This window comes from Tyto alba, unplaced genomic scaffold, assembly GCF_018691265.1.
Source record: "Tyto alba isolate M040663 unplaced genomic scaffold, T.alba_DEE_v4.0 Super-Scaffold_45, whole genome shotgun sequence".
In the NCBI taxonomy this organism is placed as follows: Eukaryota; Metazoa; Chordata; class Aves; order Strigiformes; family Tytonidae; genus Tyto; species Tyto alba.
Genome location: NW_024881321.1, coordinates 15,934,608 through 15,951,370, shown reverse-complemented (window position 1 = coordinate 15,951,370; position 16,763 = coordinate 15,934,608). Strand labels below are relative to the sequence as shown.

Sequence of the window (16,763 nt, the reverse complement as noted above, 5' to 3'; positions counted from 1 at the left end):
ATGAAGAGTACTGAAAATAACAGGCTCTGAAAACAGACTTAAAAGAGGAGTTTGAAGGACACAAATTTCAAAGCAGACATTGACATTGGGAAGACTAGTAGAATAAATCTGCACACTAACACTCATGAAAAATACTTTTTCTGTTTCTCAAGTATCATAATGCTGGCTTCTTTTTCCATTCCTTTTTGCAGATATTTCAAATAATTTTAATAAAATAACATGTAACCCAGAATCCAGTTTAGGAAGTGTGCCTGAGGGGTGAGGAATCTTACTTGGGAGTTGGGGGACATGATTTCATGTCTGTAGTAGTGTGGTTGTTCTGAAACCGGGTCTTGAATGTGAACCTTTTATCTGTTAGCTGAACACTTCCCTAGCAGAGCTATTGGGGAGTATTATTCAGTCGCTCTTGTTGGCATTGTTTTGCTTTATATCAGTAATTAAATTTCTGTTGGGTCAAATTATCTCCATAGTTAAGTTGTCAGGAGACTTGCCTAGGATACAGAAGAGTTAGGTTCATATTCATGGAGGTTCATATATGCATATCCATGCTTAATTATCTACTCTGTTATGATAGCTTCAAGAGGAGAGATTCAGGTGTAAACTTAAAAACTGATAGCCAGGCTTGTGGAAAATGGAAAAGGAAATCTTTCCCCTTTCCATGTTCATTTATTTCAATTCCATTTCTCCTCCTCTTTTTCATACCCTATCTCAATGTCCTAACTCTCTAGTTATTAGCTGTGCTGGGATCTTCCTGCTTCCTTGAAAAAAAGAAGGAATTGTGAAGTTGAAATTCTCAGGAGGAGTTTAGAATAGGCTAAATCATTATTTCCTGATACAATAACAATAAAAAAAGGTAGACTTTATTTCAACCATTCCAGGTCAAGAAATTGAGAGATGACTGCATTTTGTTCTCTTCTGTGAGACAACAGTTGTACAAGGTCAGGGAACGGACTTTTTAAGAGAGATATCTTCTTGCTTTGTGACTGTCCTTTGCTTAGGATCCCAGTAACCCTATCTTCCTTGGTAACTTTATGAAATACAAAAATATTTTAAAATAATAATAATTAGCAACAATAAGAAGCAAATGTCAAGCCTTTAAAAGAGCCTTTGTCCCTTTGATAGTTTCTGTTGGTTTGAGTTGTGCTAGAGATTGAATTTGCCATTCTGTGGATGTATGTGATCATGAGACTGCCAGTTCTTTTTCAGTGGGATAGCTTTTTGTTTTGGACACAGACAAGTGCCTGATGTAGGCTTGTCTCTTTCATCTCTTACAAAGAATAAACCTATCCCTATAACTTTTTCACATTAGTAGTACACATAGTCAGAGTAGTTTGCATTTTCTGGGAAAACTTGACTCCTGGCTTTTTATAGGTTTTTGCCCACCTGTTAAAATTAATTCCAGTAAAAATTTGCTGTTGATAATTGGAAGGCTTTGACTCAGTAGCAGGATGATTCCATTTGTAAAATCTCACATGACTAATCAAGGAAAAATAACAGAAGCTATTTATTATGTCAGCTGTTCTAACATTCTTCAAACATTATCTAACTTTTTCTTTGAACAGGGTCTACTAAAGGTTGCTATAGATAATGCCAGAGCTCAAGAGAAACAGGTCCAACTGGAAAAGACAGAGCTGAAGATGGAGCTCTTCAGGGAACGAGAACTGAGGGAAACGCTTGAAAAACAGTTGGCTGTGGAGCAGAAGAACAGAGGTATCTTAATTAAGCAGACATAAACACCTTGTAATTTATTTCCTAAGGAAACCTGTTTTTTATCAAACACCTGTGTTTGATGAAAACTTTTCCCCCTTACCTCATGATATGTCCAGGCTGAGTGCAACTCAGGAAATTTTGCAACCTGCTTGATTCTGCATAGGATCTTCATGAGATTTAGAACACAGACCTTCTTTTTTCTCAACATTTTTCTTGAATCTTACTTATTACATCAGTAATACACAACATAATTATGAATACCATAGGTGCTGTTATGGACTTTAGCAGATTGTGATCAAGATGAAGAAGGATAGCTACTTAATACAAAGGCAATTTCTATTAAATTTAAAAATCTGCAACATTTTAGGAACTCTTACCTCTGTTCTTATGTGCTTGTGTTGTATATTGCATATTTAGGCAAACTGTATTTAATAAATATAAAGATAATAGTACTATATAAGCCCTTTATAATGCATAGTAGATCAAACATGTTTGTGGAAGGAACAGTCAAGGTTCTTCTTGATAAGGCATTAGTAGCATTTCAGACAGTAATATCAGCCCACTGTAAAGCATATACATGTTAAATATTTTTAAATAATTTAATTGATAGTAAAGGTAAGGCAGTTTACAGTGTTTTGCATTAACTATTTGCATTAGGAGCATGTTCGTATCTTTATGGGTCCATTTTTCCGTATATGTATGTCTTGCCCTTTAATAGTGTCTCATTACTTTTCAAGGGACAGTTAACCTCTGGGGCTGATTTGCTGTTTAGCACAGACCATGACAAGTCAGATAAGTATTTTTGCAGGGCTAGAGTTATAACTTTTCTTGGCCAGTTTAATTTTCTGGGAACCAGATAAATAGGGAATCCTGAGAACTGGATTCACAACCAATATCATTATACCTTTAACTAACATGCTAGCAGTATGTACACAAATTAATCCTGCTTCATGCCTTGACCCATTAAATGGTAGGACTGTCACATTATTAATTTCCCTTTTTTAACTTTTGAGGATACATTTTTAAAGACAATTACTATTAACAATTATCACAGCTGTGCAATGAATCATCCCTTTGTCCACAACTGGCCTATTTTGCTCAATATAATTGCACTACTTACACTTTTAAAGTAGTTTTGTAAAAGAACTTGGTTATTCTTCACATCCTTCTACCTCTGTGTCTCATAACTGCTCAAACATATATTCCTTCTTAGAGTTAGACAATCACATAGGAGAAAGGTTGGGGGGGTGGAATGTGACCTTACTTGAATTTTGCCATCTAAACATTAAACACCTCATTTAAGTTAATATAAGTTTCCCTTCTGGTCAGTAAAGAAAGATATTAATGTATCTTCTTCTCAGACAGGTAGGTGGGGTCAATTACACTTTGAAAACTTCTTTCTCTTCCTTTTAACTCCAGAGGAAATATAGTTGACTAGGCTGGACTAGACACATATGTTTTAAGCAGTTAAAGTTAAGCAAAATTAATTTTACCCAAAGTTGTATGTCAGGAAAGAGCATGGGATATTCCCTTGTTTTGTTCAGGGTACTGAAATAATTGACAATGCTATTTTCAGCATGATGCATTACTTGCTTTTTAAATATATCCCTCTAATGATGATATTGCACTGGTAAAAGAGTCAGACCAAAAAGAAATGGATTTCAACACTTAATGGTGGTATGCAGCAAAGCAAATATAATGAGGATGACTGCCTCTGCTAGTGGATACTTCTGTACAAAAGAAAAGAAAGTAATGGATTATTCCGTGAAATGAACAGATCCAAATATGAGAGAAAAAATAAGGCCAGATTGTAATTACTGTGAGAATTTATTCTTCAATTGAAGGTAGAAAAATACATAGGAAGCTTTACCTACTATTAGTTTTCCAGATAGCAAGTGTTATGGATTAAAGAAAGCTTCACATGTCTTAATGGAAGCATGAGCAAGATGGGAGAAGTGTACCATATCACTGTTAAGAGATACCATATGAAAAAACTGAAATACACTTAAAAGCTGTGTCATAGAAACACAAGTCACTGTGTCACATACAGGTCAAAACTTATCAGGTGAATGGGATCTTCAGCATTAGGCAACACCTGTCTTGCTCATCATGTTAAAACAAGAAAATATTTTTTTTTATTTAGAGGGTACATCTCAATATTTTTGCGATTTTTTTGAACATTAAATTCACTGCTGCTACTGTATGTTCTACAGAGCTGCTTATTTACTGTACTGTTTCCTTCCTTCTTTGTAAATATTCCAATTAGTGATTCCTAAGGCTGTAGGATGTGTCTCATCAACTGGTGAAAGTAGGATAATATCTCTTCTGTGAGCAGCTACACAGTAAGGGCTTGCTAATTCTGGCTCTGACTGCTGTAGTAACATCTACAATGTGTCAGCCATGATGACATTTTAATTCAGAAAGCAACATATGTTTCCTTCTCATTTATTGCAATCACTTTCAAAGTACTTATAATGAAAACATTAAAACCGTGCAATGATTCAAAATGTATTTAGTTTAGCCTTTGTATAGATACTAGATGTTCTTTGATAGTATAAGCTAATTAGCCAGTAAAGTAGATGGTACTATACAAAATGAGAAAGAACCAAAATTCCAAAGTCTTGGATGTAAATTATGTAGCTCTTCTGACTACAGGGTATGTGCTTCTATTCATTTTGTGTCTGAACAGTTCTGTATAGCAACACAAAATATCCAAGATTACCCAAAAAGTGTTTATTTTTAGCATATAAATTAAATAGTAATAACAATGGTGATTCCCTTTAAAAGTTTAATTATATGCATTTTGTGAAAGATTTCACCATCACAGACTACTGAAAATGGGGAGTATGAACTGGTAGAAGTATATTTTTCCCTTTTCCAGCATTCATCCCTAGGCAGGTACCAGAGGTTACTTTGGAGTCAGATACAGGGCTAGATAGATCTTGCCAGTCAAACCTAGTATCACATATTAACTGGTTTTGGTAACGATAAATCTTTTAGTGAGTGTAAAAGTATTTTTTAGCGAGTAGTTTAGTAGATATTTTTTTCGTTAGTGTCAAAATAACAGACTCTTCAGGAAAGGGTTGTCCAGGAAGCTTACAAGAAATAAGTTTCTTACATGAACATCCCTGAAATCCCTAAATGTGTTATGTAAGAAGGGATGGAGTGTGGTGGAGGAGATAATGTTGTGCTCTATGACTTTACATGATTTCTTTAGAGGCTCACTTCAGCTTTTATTAAGTAGAAAAATTGGTTCACATTATGCTTTTACATCAGGAATGTAACCTGCAATGTTTTCCTTCAGTTAGGGATCATGCAAGTCTTACTTCTGGGGTTGTAAGTCACTCGTACCATAGAAAAGAAAATTTTGATGAAGTTTCATCCTGATCTTAAAATCCTTTTCCTTGTAAAATCTGAACTGAAGAGATACAAGGAAAACATTTTTCTAAATTAGGTCCTTCTAATTCTTGATTTCAAAATACTCCTTCCTTTCCTAATATTTTCCTTCACATTTGACAAAGCAAAGTAATACTTACTTGTCTGAGGGATCCAGCACTGTAAAGGATTTGCTATGAGTTCTTCAAGGTTAGATGGCTGATGGAACAGCAGCCAACAAAGAGCAAGAAAGGGAAAAGGGAAAGACAAAGGGAAATGTGGATAAGAAATAAATACAGGGAATAGAGACCAGGCACCAAGAGGTCAGACGGCTTGCAGGAAGCAGCAGCTTGGAGGTGAGTTATAAAGCTCAGGGTCTTTCCCTAAGGAATGAGGACCACAGTAGGGTGGGGGCTGAGCTCTTCCTGCAGCCCTGGCACCCAAGCAGCCGGATCTCCCTCTTGTGGGAGAGAAGCTGCAGGCAGGCAGGCAAGAGCTTCATCACTTTGTATACTAAATGTGTGCTATGGGCAATAACAAAACAGTGCACTTAATCCCCCCAAAACACCTCACTTCCAGACACAGAGATATATCTATGTCAGATGATGCAAAAATTACATTTCATTGCTGGTTCCAAGGTTTTCTGATTTGGACATTTGCAGATTCTTACCTGTTTATAAAAAAAATACATATGCTAAAGCTGAATATCACCTACAGTTTTCAATATCAGGGTATAGAATGGTAGCTCTTAGAATATCCAAGTGTGATTCCAGCAAATTTCAAGTAATTTAAATTGGTATTGTGTAATTAATCAATTTATATGAACTGTTTCAGTTGTAGCTTTTCTCAGAACTCTTAATAGGTAATCATGTAGCCATGTTTCAGATCCGAACTTGAGTACACTGATTTTCTTTTTTCCTAGCAATAATTCAGAAAAGGCTAAAGAAGGAAAAGAAGGCAAAGAGGAAATTGCAGGAAGCACTTGAATTTGAGACTAAACGACGGGAACAAGCAGAACAGACACTGAAACAAGCAGCTTCCACAGATAGTCTCAGGGTCCTAAATGGTAAGAAACCAATTTTTGCCTCTATGTCATTAACTTTAAATTTAAGTGCCCAAAGAAGCTTGTTATATTGAAAAATTATAAGAAGATGGGAGGGAAAAAAAAAAAAGAAAATCTCTTTTCTTTGCTTCATTCAAGTGATGCCTCTCTCTTTATTGTTTTGTTACTTTATATAGTATGTGCAAATAAACTCACTGGAGAGAATGTCCAAACTAGGACAATTTTATATTATTAGCTTGAGAAGTCAATTTTTTTTTCTTCTTCTTTTTCTCCCCCTCTTCATGCTTGAAAAATCTATTGCTCATTAATCTTCCTAGTCTAACAAAAAATTGTCCTGGCCTCCAGTCATTGTTCAACATTAAAAAAACTGACAAAGGTTGATTGTATTGTAATTCAGCATTGGCGTAACAGGTTGTAAAAAGGGCTATAAGAATCAAATGAAATATGTGTCAGTCTTACCTTTCTATGTTTCTAGACTCTCTGACCCCAGAGATAGAAGCTGACCGCAGCGGGGGCAGAACAGATGCTGAAAGGACAATACAAGGTAGGAATTTGCAAAAGGCTATAAATCTAGATCTTGCTATATGAGTTTTTCCTCAGCTTTAGACTGCTATTCAAGCATGTAGCCTACCATCTGGGCCACATCAAAACAAGTTCAAACAAGGTCAAGTTCATCTTGCTTGTTTATAAGAGATAATACATTCTGTGCTGATAGATTTTTCTTTAAATTAATAGGTCATTTCTGTTTATACAGAGCAATTAAAGAAGAATAATTAATTTGAAACAATATTGGTTGAATCTCAGACATGCTGAATGCAGTTTTTGTGAAAAAGGTATATTTAGATTTGAGATAACTGTTTTTAAAAGTATATTTGAAACTTTTGAGCCTTTTAACTATACAAATGGCTAAACCTAATGGGTAACTTTGAAGGCATGATGAGAATTTCATAGCTGATATTCAGTGGCAGTTACTGAAAGGTATGTTTCCATAAACTACTCTGAGCATTAATGATGAATAATCTGTTTATCCCCTTCTTGGATTTTTCATTTACGATATCCCATTATTTACATTTTAATAAAACAAATCTGCTGAGTAAATTTATACACGAAATCCTAAAGAAAGCTGTGTTACTTCCCCTGTGAATATAACTATATATGTGTGCATATATATATTGCAAACAACAAGATATAGGTAAAGAGCAAATTTTTAGGACAGTTTTTATGTTATAATGTCTTCTCTAGTCAACAGGCTAAATCTACCTACATGAATACTAAACAGTAAAAATAGCGTTTGTTTTCAATCCTAAATGAAGGTGCATTTTTCAGGGGCAAGCCTAAAATGATTAGCTCCAGTAATCACTCTCAATTGCCTTTATTTTTCATTTTGAAGTCAGTCATCTTCACAGTATTATTTGACATAATATGTGTGTTATTTAATCACTTTTTCTAATTCGTAAAGAGTTGTTACTGGTGTGCCACAAGGAGGCTGTAACAACAGCATAAAAAGTCAACAAGCTTTTAATGTATTGAGCATATAAACAAGTTCAAAATAGGCAATAAGTTCTTATGCAGGACAAATACATGTATATAAGCAAAAACGTTTAGATTTAGAGCAAGTTATGTCTGCAAAGTCAATAACTCACAAGTTGGAGTATGCCAGATTAAATGTTGCCTGGGAAATACGTATGTGTTGTGAGGTTTGTTATACCAGAATCCTAATTTCCTTCCCGTAAAATGTATGCCTTATTCAAAGCACCATTTGTCGTAATTCATTTAGTAAGAATCCAGTCATTATGTCATTTTGTTGTAATCCAGTCATTCTGCTATTTTGTTTGGTGCAAAGACAGACTTCTGATTTCTTGGGAGGCCATTCTATTACCCTAGCCACTGCAGTATCTGAGCTCTTTGCAAACATTGCTTTTAACTTCAGAACATTCCTGCAAGGAAGTGAACTTTGGAGTTTTCCTATTTGAAAGCTGGGAAAAAGCGTCACAACAAGATTGAGGTGACAAATTACTTAACTTTTAAGTGGCTAGGACCTATTTTTTCAGGATACTTTGCATTTTTGGCAAATGTATTCAGTGTATTTAAAAGCACTGTTCCTGTTGAATTCAGTTTCATTTATGGGCTGAGATGCCAAACTGGATATTTATAAAATGAGCAACACATAATTATTGAGTATTTTGGAAGCATGTATTCTAAAGGATTTATCCCAAACTACATAGGAACAGCACTTCAGCTTTTTAACCATGATTATCCATTCTTTTCCAGCTATCTTCTGCCTGCTTATGCTCATTTCATATATTTCCATTTCTGCAACAAATGAAATCAAGGACTTACAAGCAACACTCTCAGTAATGATGACCTTTCCTTGATTCATCTGTCCTAGGTGGTGCAAGGAAAAAAAAAAAAACAGCCCACAGATGATTATTTAATTAAAGACCGGATCATAATATATTCTGATCATGTTATTGGATCACATTGCAAAGGCAACCTTAATTCTGACATTTCCTGTCTCTACTTTGCAGTCTTAACATATAATTAAAATAGGGGTTTTTAAGGAAAAGTAAAAAAGAAGCAAGAAATAGAGTTGCAATTTCTTATCATTTAACATATTCAGCTTGTCATACAACAGTTCAGAACTTTTAGATCTACCACAATACATAACCATACAACACAAATGTAACTGTAGGAGTTATGTGTATCATTGTCATTGTGGATCAGCTATTGTAGGCTGAAAGGTTTCAGAAATAGTTAATGGCACAAGTAATGCTAAGTGTCAGGACTTTTGTTCACCTCCAGTATTGGAAGGAGGATTCCTTTTCATCATAAACTCCTTTTTCTTTGTGTCCCCCTTAGCACATATCCCTGTTACTCCTGTATCTCTGTGTCCCAGTTCCTCCCAGTTGCTTCCTCCTCACTCCAATTCCATCTTTTGTCAGTGGCTAAACTCACTCTTTCTTGTCTCTATATTACATTCTCTTTCTTTTTTCCTAACTTGACATTCTTCCAGAATTCTCTTCTGAACTCAGTTTCATGCCACCCTGATTATTGCTTTAATTACAAGCTCTTTCTCTTCTCAGTGATGCCTCGGGCCCCTGTCTCTGCCTGACCCTTCCAATTGCTTTCTCTTCTTGTCCAGCCATTTCGAGAGTCCATGCTGCACTGTCATTTCCCATTACCAGCCTTTCCTGTTTGGTACCACATCTCCATCTGTATTCTCTGCTTCCCCTCACCTCTCCATCAAGCATGCATTCCCTACTGCTTACAGTACACATTCTGTTTCTTCTGTCTGGATATCATGGAGAGCAGCACTGAAAGAAAAGCAAAGACAATTTCTTTGTTCTTATCTCAGTATTTAGCATGGCAATTGTTTGCAAGAATGAGGAAAGAGAGTTGCAGGGAAAGAACTGCTTCATTCCTGCAGCATTAGGATAAAGCATGCTTAGTACAGATGGGATCCTTGGAGAATTTAGCTGCAAAACTCTATAGAAGCTTTCTAATGGGTGAAACTGGGATTTTTCCAACATTTTAAAATTTTCATCAGGGCAACAAAGACCATGTATTTCCAATTTTGCAAAATTTCAATTATGTTCTGACATTTTATCTGTACGTGATATTCTCTATAGTCTGGTATGTACAAAAGAATAATAATTATATAGAATATACAATATATTCCATAATAAAGAATATCATACTATCTCTTTCATGTTTCAGGTTCTGGGAAAAAAATACTTAGGGAAATACTTATACCTTTCTTATTCCTCTCAGAAATATATCTGTATCTCAGTATCTAGGCATGTCTGAGTAATTTTGTCTTTATCCACAATCATTAATTTTTTTTTAACTTACTATATTAAGCATGCTATGCAGTTCTGTAAATAAGCAAACAAAAGTAGGAACGCTGCAGCATTCTGTGGGGAAGTGAAATAATTGGAATATCAAGTGTAATTTCAGCATTAAAGAAAATATTACACAAGGAAATCATATTTAAAAATAAAGATTTTATCATTTATTATAAATAAAAGGATGTGTGTCAGCTGGAAGTTATATTTAATGTTCATATTTTTAACTATCATTTTTGTGAGTAAGTAATCGGACTAATTTAAGCATAGAAGATAATTGCATTTGTCAATAATAGGGTTATGTTCTGTTCTATTTTTCATCATGTAGCACTCATTCAGATTCACTTTTAGTTCATGTAAAGTCTTTTGTAAAATGAGAGATATAATAAAAAGAAATTTGAATATGAGACTATAAAAAGAAGCAATACAGGATATCTTAGGGCTGGGTTTGGGTATTTTTAAATACTGGATAGATAACAGTTTGCTGGGGTATCCATAAAATGCTAACAATAATCATAATAAATAACCCAGTTATGGGTGTCATATTTTTTAACAGATACAAACAGATACTAAGTTATTAGGAACTGGTGTAGACACTGGTTTTAAATGTTTTCTTTCTTGCTTCTGTTTAAAATAACAATAAAGCAGATTATCCTCTTCTCCATACATATTGTAGGTTCACTAGATGCCTATGCCTAGCTCCCAATCCGGTTTCCCAAGACCCCCTCATCCCACACAAAAAGGTACCATGCAAAGATAATGTTTGACTTTTATATACTGTTTTGTTACCAGACCTCTTACTAAGCACTAGAACAATGACATTTACTGCCGCTCTTACTTTCTTATTTCCATTGACCTTTTCTTCCCCATCTGGTTATTTACCATGTATTTTTCTGACTACATTATTAATTTTTCTTTTCCTCTATAAATCCAACATTTCCAATTGTCTGTCTCCCAGTAGTTTTCCTCCCAAGTCCTGTACATTCATCTATATTCCACCTAAACACACTTCCTTTATGCATTATCTAAACTTCTCTAAGAATGTTCTACTTCTGCACTGTCTTCCCCTTTACCTCTTCTTTTCATATGGTGTGCCTGTCATGTCCTCCTTTTCCAACATCACTCCCAAATTGGTTTGTGCTTTTCTCCCACAGCTATCCTGATGACAACAGGAAGCTTAACCAAATTTTTTCTCTCTCAGGCTATTATTTTCTTTGTCTTATCAATTTCTTTCCTATTTTCTAGCAATTGCCTCATCCTGTACCTTTAATTCTTCCTTCCAATTAATTTCCAATGTCTACAAACCATTATTCCAGCTGCTTCTGAAACCAGCTCCACCATTTTCTGCTGATAGTCTTCTCACCCTGTTCAGTTCCCATGAAATCTCAAGCCTTTTTTTTTTTTCCCCAAATATCTGTTTGTGTTCCAAGACACCCTTTGCACTTTGTCTGTTCTCAAAGTTTTCCTTAACTACGCATTCTCCTCTAGCACAGATTTTGTTCCATTTGTCCATCAATCAAAGTTTCATACCTCAATTCTTTATCCTGCTGCAGATACTTTTTTTCCTTCTAGCACATTATCAGCCTTTCTCCAAATCAGTTGGATATTTTACTCTCCCTGTCCCTTAGCAAAATGAACTTATGCTTTCTAAGCCCTTTCCACTGATTGTTTCTTCTTGCCTTTTCCTAGTTCTCCACCTCTTCTGTAGGCTCATATTAACAGCACAGTTAAGTGTAATACTAAATGGCTTCAGACTACGCTTTCCTGAGGTACAAAAAAGAGCCACTCAGCTATCATGCACATAAAACCTTCCAGGGTCATTTCTCTTTTTCCCTCCCAGAAAGGAAAAGGCAGAAAATGTAAATGTTGAGCCAATTCAGGAATAGAAAAAGAAAGCAACTGCATCTCAGCACAGTGTCTGCATAGTCCTGTGTGAAGTCATTTGTAAGGCCTTTGAAGTCTACTGAGAAAAGTGAGAAATAAACTATGATTTAACTTTGGCCACACCAAGAACCTAATGTGTGTATTTTTCGGCCTAAGTACTAGGGGAAAGCTGCCCTGCAGCTGCCCTAAACATTAATAAAAATTGCTCTGATACAGCTTCAGTCATTTGTATAAAAACCTAACCTAAATTGTTCTCGATGTTGGTTTGAAACTTGTTTAATCTATTTTTCAACAAGCAAAAGCAGTGTAATAATCTCAGCAAACAATAGTCCTTGATTCTTTCTGGCTGTATTTGTTTTTGAAAGATAGCTATCTGAAGGACTTCCACACTGAAAAGGAACTTCTGGTGGTTCTGTGAAGCTTATGCTCATGATTCCATTTCTGATGTATAAATTCTGGACAAAAGCATGTGGAAATGTGTGATGATATTTCCTGTGAGATCAAAAACTTTATTGGAAAAGGGCATTATCAAGGCTGTAAAGTCAAGCATTCCAAAATTAGGAAATGGTAGAATTAAGGTTGTCTTCCGCACCTTTGTTCAACTGTCTTTGTGTATGCATCATGATATAATCTTTAATTATATGATTAGACACTGTATTTTTCACAGTAGCCTGTCTCATTCAGTACAGGGGACAAGGATGTAGTTGAACAAATGGATATCTATCCAATATTTTCTTTATCTTCAGTGCTCAGTGTGTGTTCTTATGCTTTATATAATACCTGTTTTTTATATAATACTTTCATCATTAGACATCATGCTTTACAGAAGAGGTGTGAATGATTATCTCAGTTTCATTCATATGTTAAGTCTTAATTTTGTCATTTTCTAACAGTTGAGTATTTTGCTTCACCATTTGAATGATGTCCTAGGTAACCATTTCCTAGGGTTTTCTTTTTAACAAGTAAACTACAAAGTCATAAGTTTCTCTGTGAAATGACATCTGTGAGCCTTATGAACTTGAATCTTTAGATTCACAGAGATAACACTAATAAAGTAACTGATAAACTGTAATACCTTGTTACATATGAGCAGTGTGGTCTAAGGAATGACCATTTTGCCATGTGGGTTTTACAGATATTGAGATAAATAACAACAATCTTGGGATACTTTTCATGTTCTTAGGCACAGAGTCTTCCTTTAATTTTTCTTGCAACCTGTATCACCTTTAACAATGTCTCCATCAAGATTTCTTATCCCTGTTTCTTCCTAATCTCTGGCCTTTTTCTCTGTCCTAATCCATTTCCAAATTTTATAATCTTCTTCTTGCCTCTTTTTTTGTCCCACCTTTCAATACAAGTTTCTGTTTATATCCAGTCATAGTTCCAGCCTCTAATTTTAACTTCTTACATCTAATATTCTTGTTAATCAAGATCCAGAATTCTCCAGATATTGGCTCATAATGCTCTATCCACATGCCAGATATCCAGTTACTTGTCAAGTTTTCTCCCTCTAAGAGACTTCACATGACTTTACCTGACTTTCTTGCCCGTTCTGTGTTCTATCCCCCGTCTTTCCTTCTATTCTCAACCAGTGGGTCGTGTTCTTGTCTAGTCGGTCCAAATCACCCCATCCCTCGCCTTCAGTCTCAGTTATTGTCAGCCAACCATTTCTTTTTACTAGCTCCCTTTCACAATGTCTTCCAGTGCCCTGGTTACTGTGTTTCTATCTATGTGTTTAACCAGTCTCAGTCACTCCCCCTAGTCACATTTTCTGTCTTTATTTCCAATTCCAACTGCATCAAACTTCTTGTCCTCATTTCTCTAAATCCTAAATTTTATATGAGCTAATGTTTGTAGACTTAGAGAAGATTACTGTTGGCTGCTAATCATAGATAGGACGCATTTTCCAGTACAAGACTCCTCTGAAATTAACTAATGATTTTTTAAAAATAGTTTTCAATATCCTCAAATGACAGAACATCTATTTATTTTCTGGGGACATCAGTTTTCTCTGCAGCACATTTAACTAAATTGTCTTTTCTTTAGTCTTTCCTTCATTTATTTTGCCCATGATATTGACTGTGATGACCAGCATCAAGTCCATTTCTTTTACCCATTATCCTTCTTTAAAGTCCCTTCAATAATTGCATCTTTCTCTCAGGGCTTCTATCTCCTATCTTTGCATTTCTGTCTGTTCCTCTCTGTGTCCCCCTTCCTCTTAATCAAAAGCAATTCCATTTGCTCCCATAGCTCTTCAAATATGAGGTCATCCATCTGTATAATACCATGTAAACCTATGGTCATGTATTCTCTACAGTATTAATTTTTTAAACCCAAGAAAAGAAAAGCACCTTATTCTTTATACAACTTACCAAGTTTTTTCTTACCTATTTTCTCATTAAAACACCTTAGAAATGTTAAATAATTCTATATAGATACACATATATCAGCTTGTAAATTATGCATATTTATTCAGTTGACACTTCCTTATCAGTTATTTAATTTTTATTGCTGCATAGTACATACTATGGATTTGTTGTTACTCATTTATTATTGCATGGGGCTTCTGGCAGAAAGATACTCGGGTTTAGTATCGAGCCAGGATTCTCAAATGGATTTATCAGGTCATTTTCAGGATGAAAATACATTTTCACTTTCCCCTGTGAATACTTCTTCTCTGCCGACCCATTTCAACACTGTTTCCACCTCCCTTGTATTGTTGGTTTCCTATTTTCCTTCCACCTCTGTTTCAAACTCCCCCCTGCCAAATAATACTTCTGAATATCCAAAGTCTTTCTTATTTCGCCACTTCTTTGGCCTGTGTGTGTATGAATCTGGAGCTGTGTGTCTGCTGGTTGACCAGGTGGCTGACTAGGAGATAGATGCATCCTGAAGGATCAGTTACAAGCCTAGGAGATATGCATTTTCTGCTGGCCATCTTGTGGCTGCCTCTTGGCAGCTGGGCAAATCAAACAGTACATGATGCTTCTCAGCAGCTGATGGGCCAAACAAATGGTTTTTCAAGCTGCAAGAGACCCACGGCCCACCTGTTGTGCAGGCCTGCTGTAAAGGTTGAACATTTCAGCAGGGAAAAGAAGTCAGGAGCTGGAAACAAAGCTGTCAGAAGCCTGGAAGGCAAAGGGATTTTTTTTTTCTAGATATATTGAATAACTGCCCAAGGAAACATCTGCTACTTAGCTAGGCTGTTTATGGAAACAAACAGCTGACTATTCTAGACCCACAGAAATATAAAGAGGTTCTGTGAAGCAGCAATGACAAAACAGTGGCCTGGGGTTTTTTTGGAGGTGAACTTTTCTGTGATTTTTAGGCCATTTAGCCTGGTATTCCATTAGACCAGGTTTAAAAAAAAAAAAAAAAAAAAAAAAAGAAGTACCTAGTGATTTCCATTTAATTTTTCAGTGAAAGGTCTTTTCCAGTTTACGAGTCAACAAACAGCAAAAAGGCCTGTCTGGTTTGTGAAAGACCATGTCTTGTGAAAGTGTAACTTTCAGCAATCTGACAGCTAGATTTTGCATTTTACTTTTTACCTGTCTGATGATCAGGTTTCTTCCTTAAGCTTTCCATTCTTGAGTATTCTGAAGTTCAATAAGACAACTAGTTTCCATCTCTACAGCTTTGGTTAACTGCAGACATAAGACAGGATCGTCTCTGTAATGTGATTGCCCTCGTTAGGGTTATTCTGGCACCTCTAGGTAAGAGTAGTGATCTGAGCTAACAGAAAAGTGTGAAAAAGACAACAGAATGGAGCAAAGCTGTTGTAGTGACCCACTAGGGAGTGATGTCTGCTGTCTTGTTATTGATCCTTTGCATGCCAGAGTTTGTCAAACAAACTGGTGCATTGATGAAAACGTATGTACATGCACTGTTCAATTCTAGAAGCTGAAGGGTTGTCTGTTTTGAGCTTTGCTCTTCTCTTTTGTCTTATGCTCAGTAAAAAATAGTTTCAGATCTAGTGGTGGTGTTAAAAGCGGGAACTTGTTAGAAGATTAGTGTCTAAACCTCAGTGACATTTAGTGGAGCTGCTTTGCCAAATCCCTTTGGTTAGTCCACCTGATTCTATTTTATTTTTGTGCAGTCTTCCTGAAATATTTGCTGGTTAAACATTGTTCGTATTTGCAGTAGCGCATACTTATAATGCTTCATTTTCCTTCCAATTAGTGCCTTAAACTTCAGGTGCATTTTGACTGCAGTGTGTAACGCCTTGTATTAATGTCAGGGTCATGCATTTATTATTCAACTGTACAGTGCTATGCACTTCAATGAAATTATATACATAATAATAAATAATAACATTAATCTGTGTGTGCCACCTTGAATTTCATTCCTGTTGCAAAAGGTATATCTCTGAAAATAGGTTCTCTATTTTTTATACATTTTAAAAAGAGCTAGCTTTCTCTGTGTACTCTAATGTAAATATTTTATTTTATTTCCCCTAAGAAACATAAGCCTTACTAGCTCTACCAGCTCACAAGTTTTAAAGATATTTGTTTTACTGATTTTTTGGCTTGGCAGACAATCCAGTATAGTTGAGATTTTAAATAGAGATTGTATATTAAACTTTTATGACATCTCTTGCTAGTTTGTCTTTCACCACTGAAATTTGAATACTCAATGAGGAAACATACATTAAAGACTTATTTTGCTTTGTATTTCCTTGACCATGAATAAATAGTGAAATTATCTTCTAGTGCATGGAAACCAAACAGTAGTAAGTATGTTCCCTATCCCCCTGCCCAGGCATCCAGCACTTTGGCAGGTTTTCAACCCAAGCTAATCAATTGAAGACAACATTGATTAACTTAAACAGAAGGTGCTATTGATTGCAGGCAGTAACCTGTAAATAGATGATTGTTTCATAGTGTTCA

The 16,763-nt window shown here is 35.6% G+C and overlaps 1 protein-coding gene across 4 annotated transcripts in view; it reads left to right on the top strand.

Annotated features, from left to right (window-relative positions):
• DACH1 (dachshund family transcription factor 1) overlaps positions 1-16,763 on the top strand; it is a 364,095-nt gene that overhangs the window by 322,293 nt on the left and 25,039 nt on the right. For 2 of the 4 annotated variants that reach the window (XM_042805983.1, XM_042805981.1), the window contains 4 exons: positions 1,563-1,710; positions 6,008-6,151; positions 6,624-6,692; positions 10,670-10,736. In XM_042805983.1, coding sequence (XP_042661917.1) covers positions 1,563-1,710; positions 6,008-6,151; positions 6,624-6,692; positions 10,670-10,692 — 384 coding nt within the window. In that variant the 3' untranslated portion in view covers positions 10,693-10,736. The remainder of the gene's footprint in view (positions 1-1,562; positions 1,711-6,007; positions 6,152-6,623; positions 6,693-10,669; positions 10,737-16,763) is intronic. The other 2 variants (XM_042805982.1, XM_042805980.1) reach the window with 1 other exon arrangement.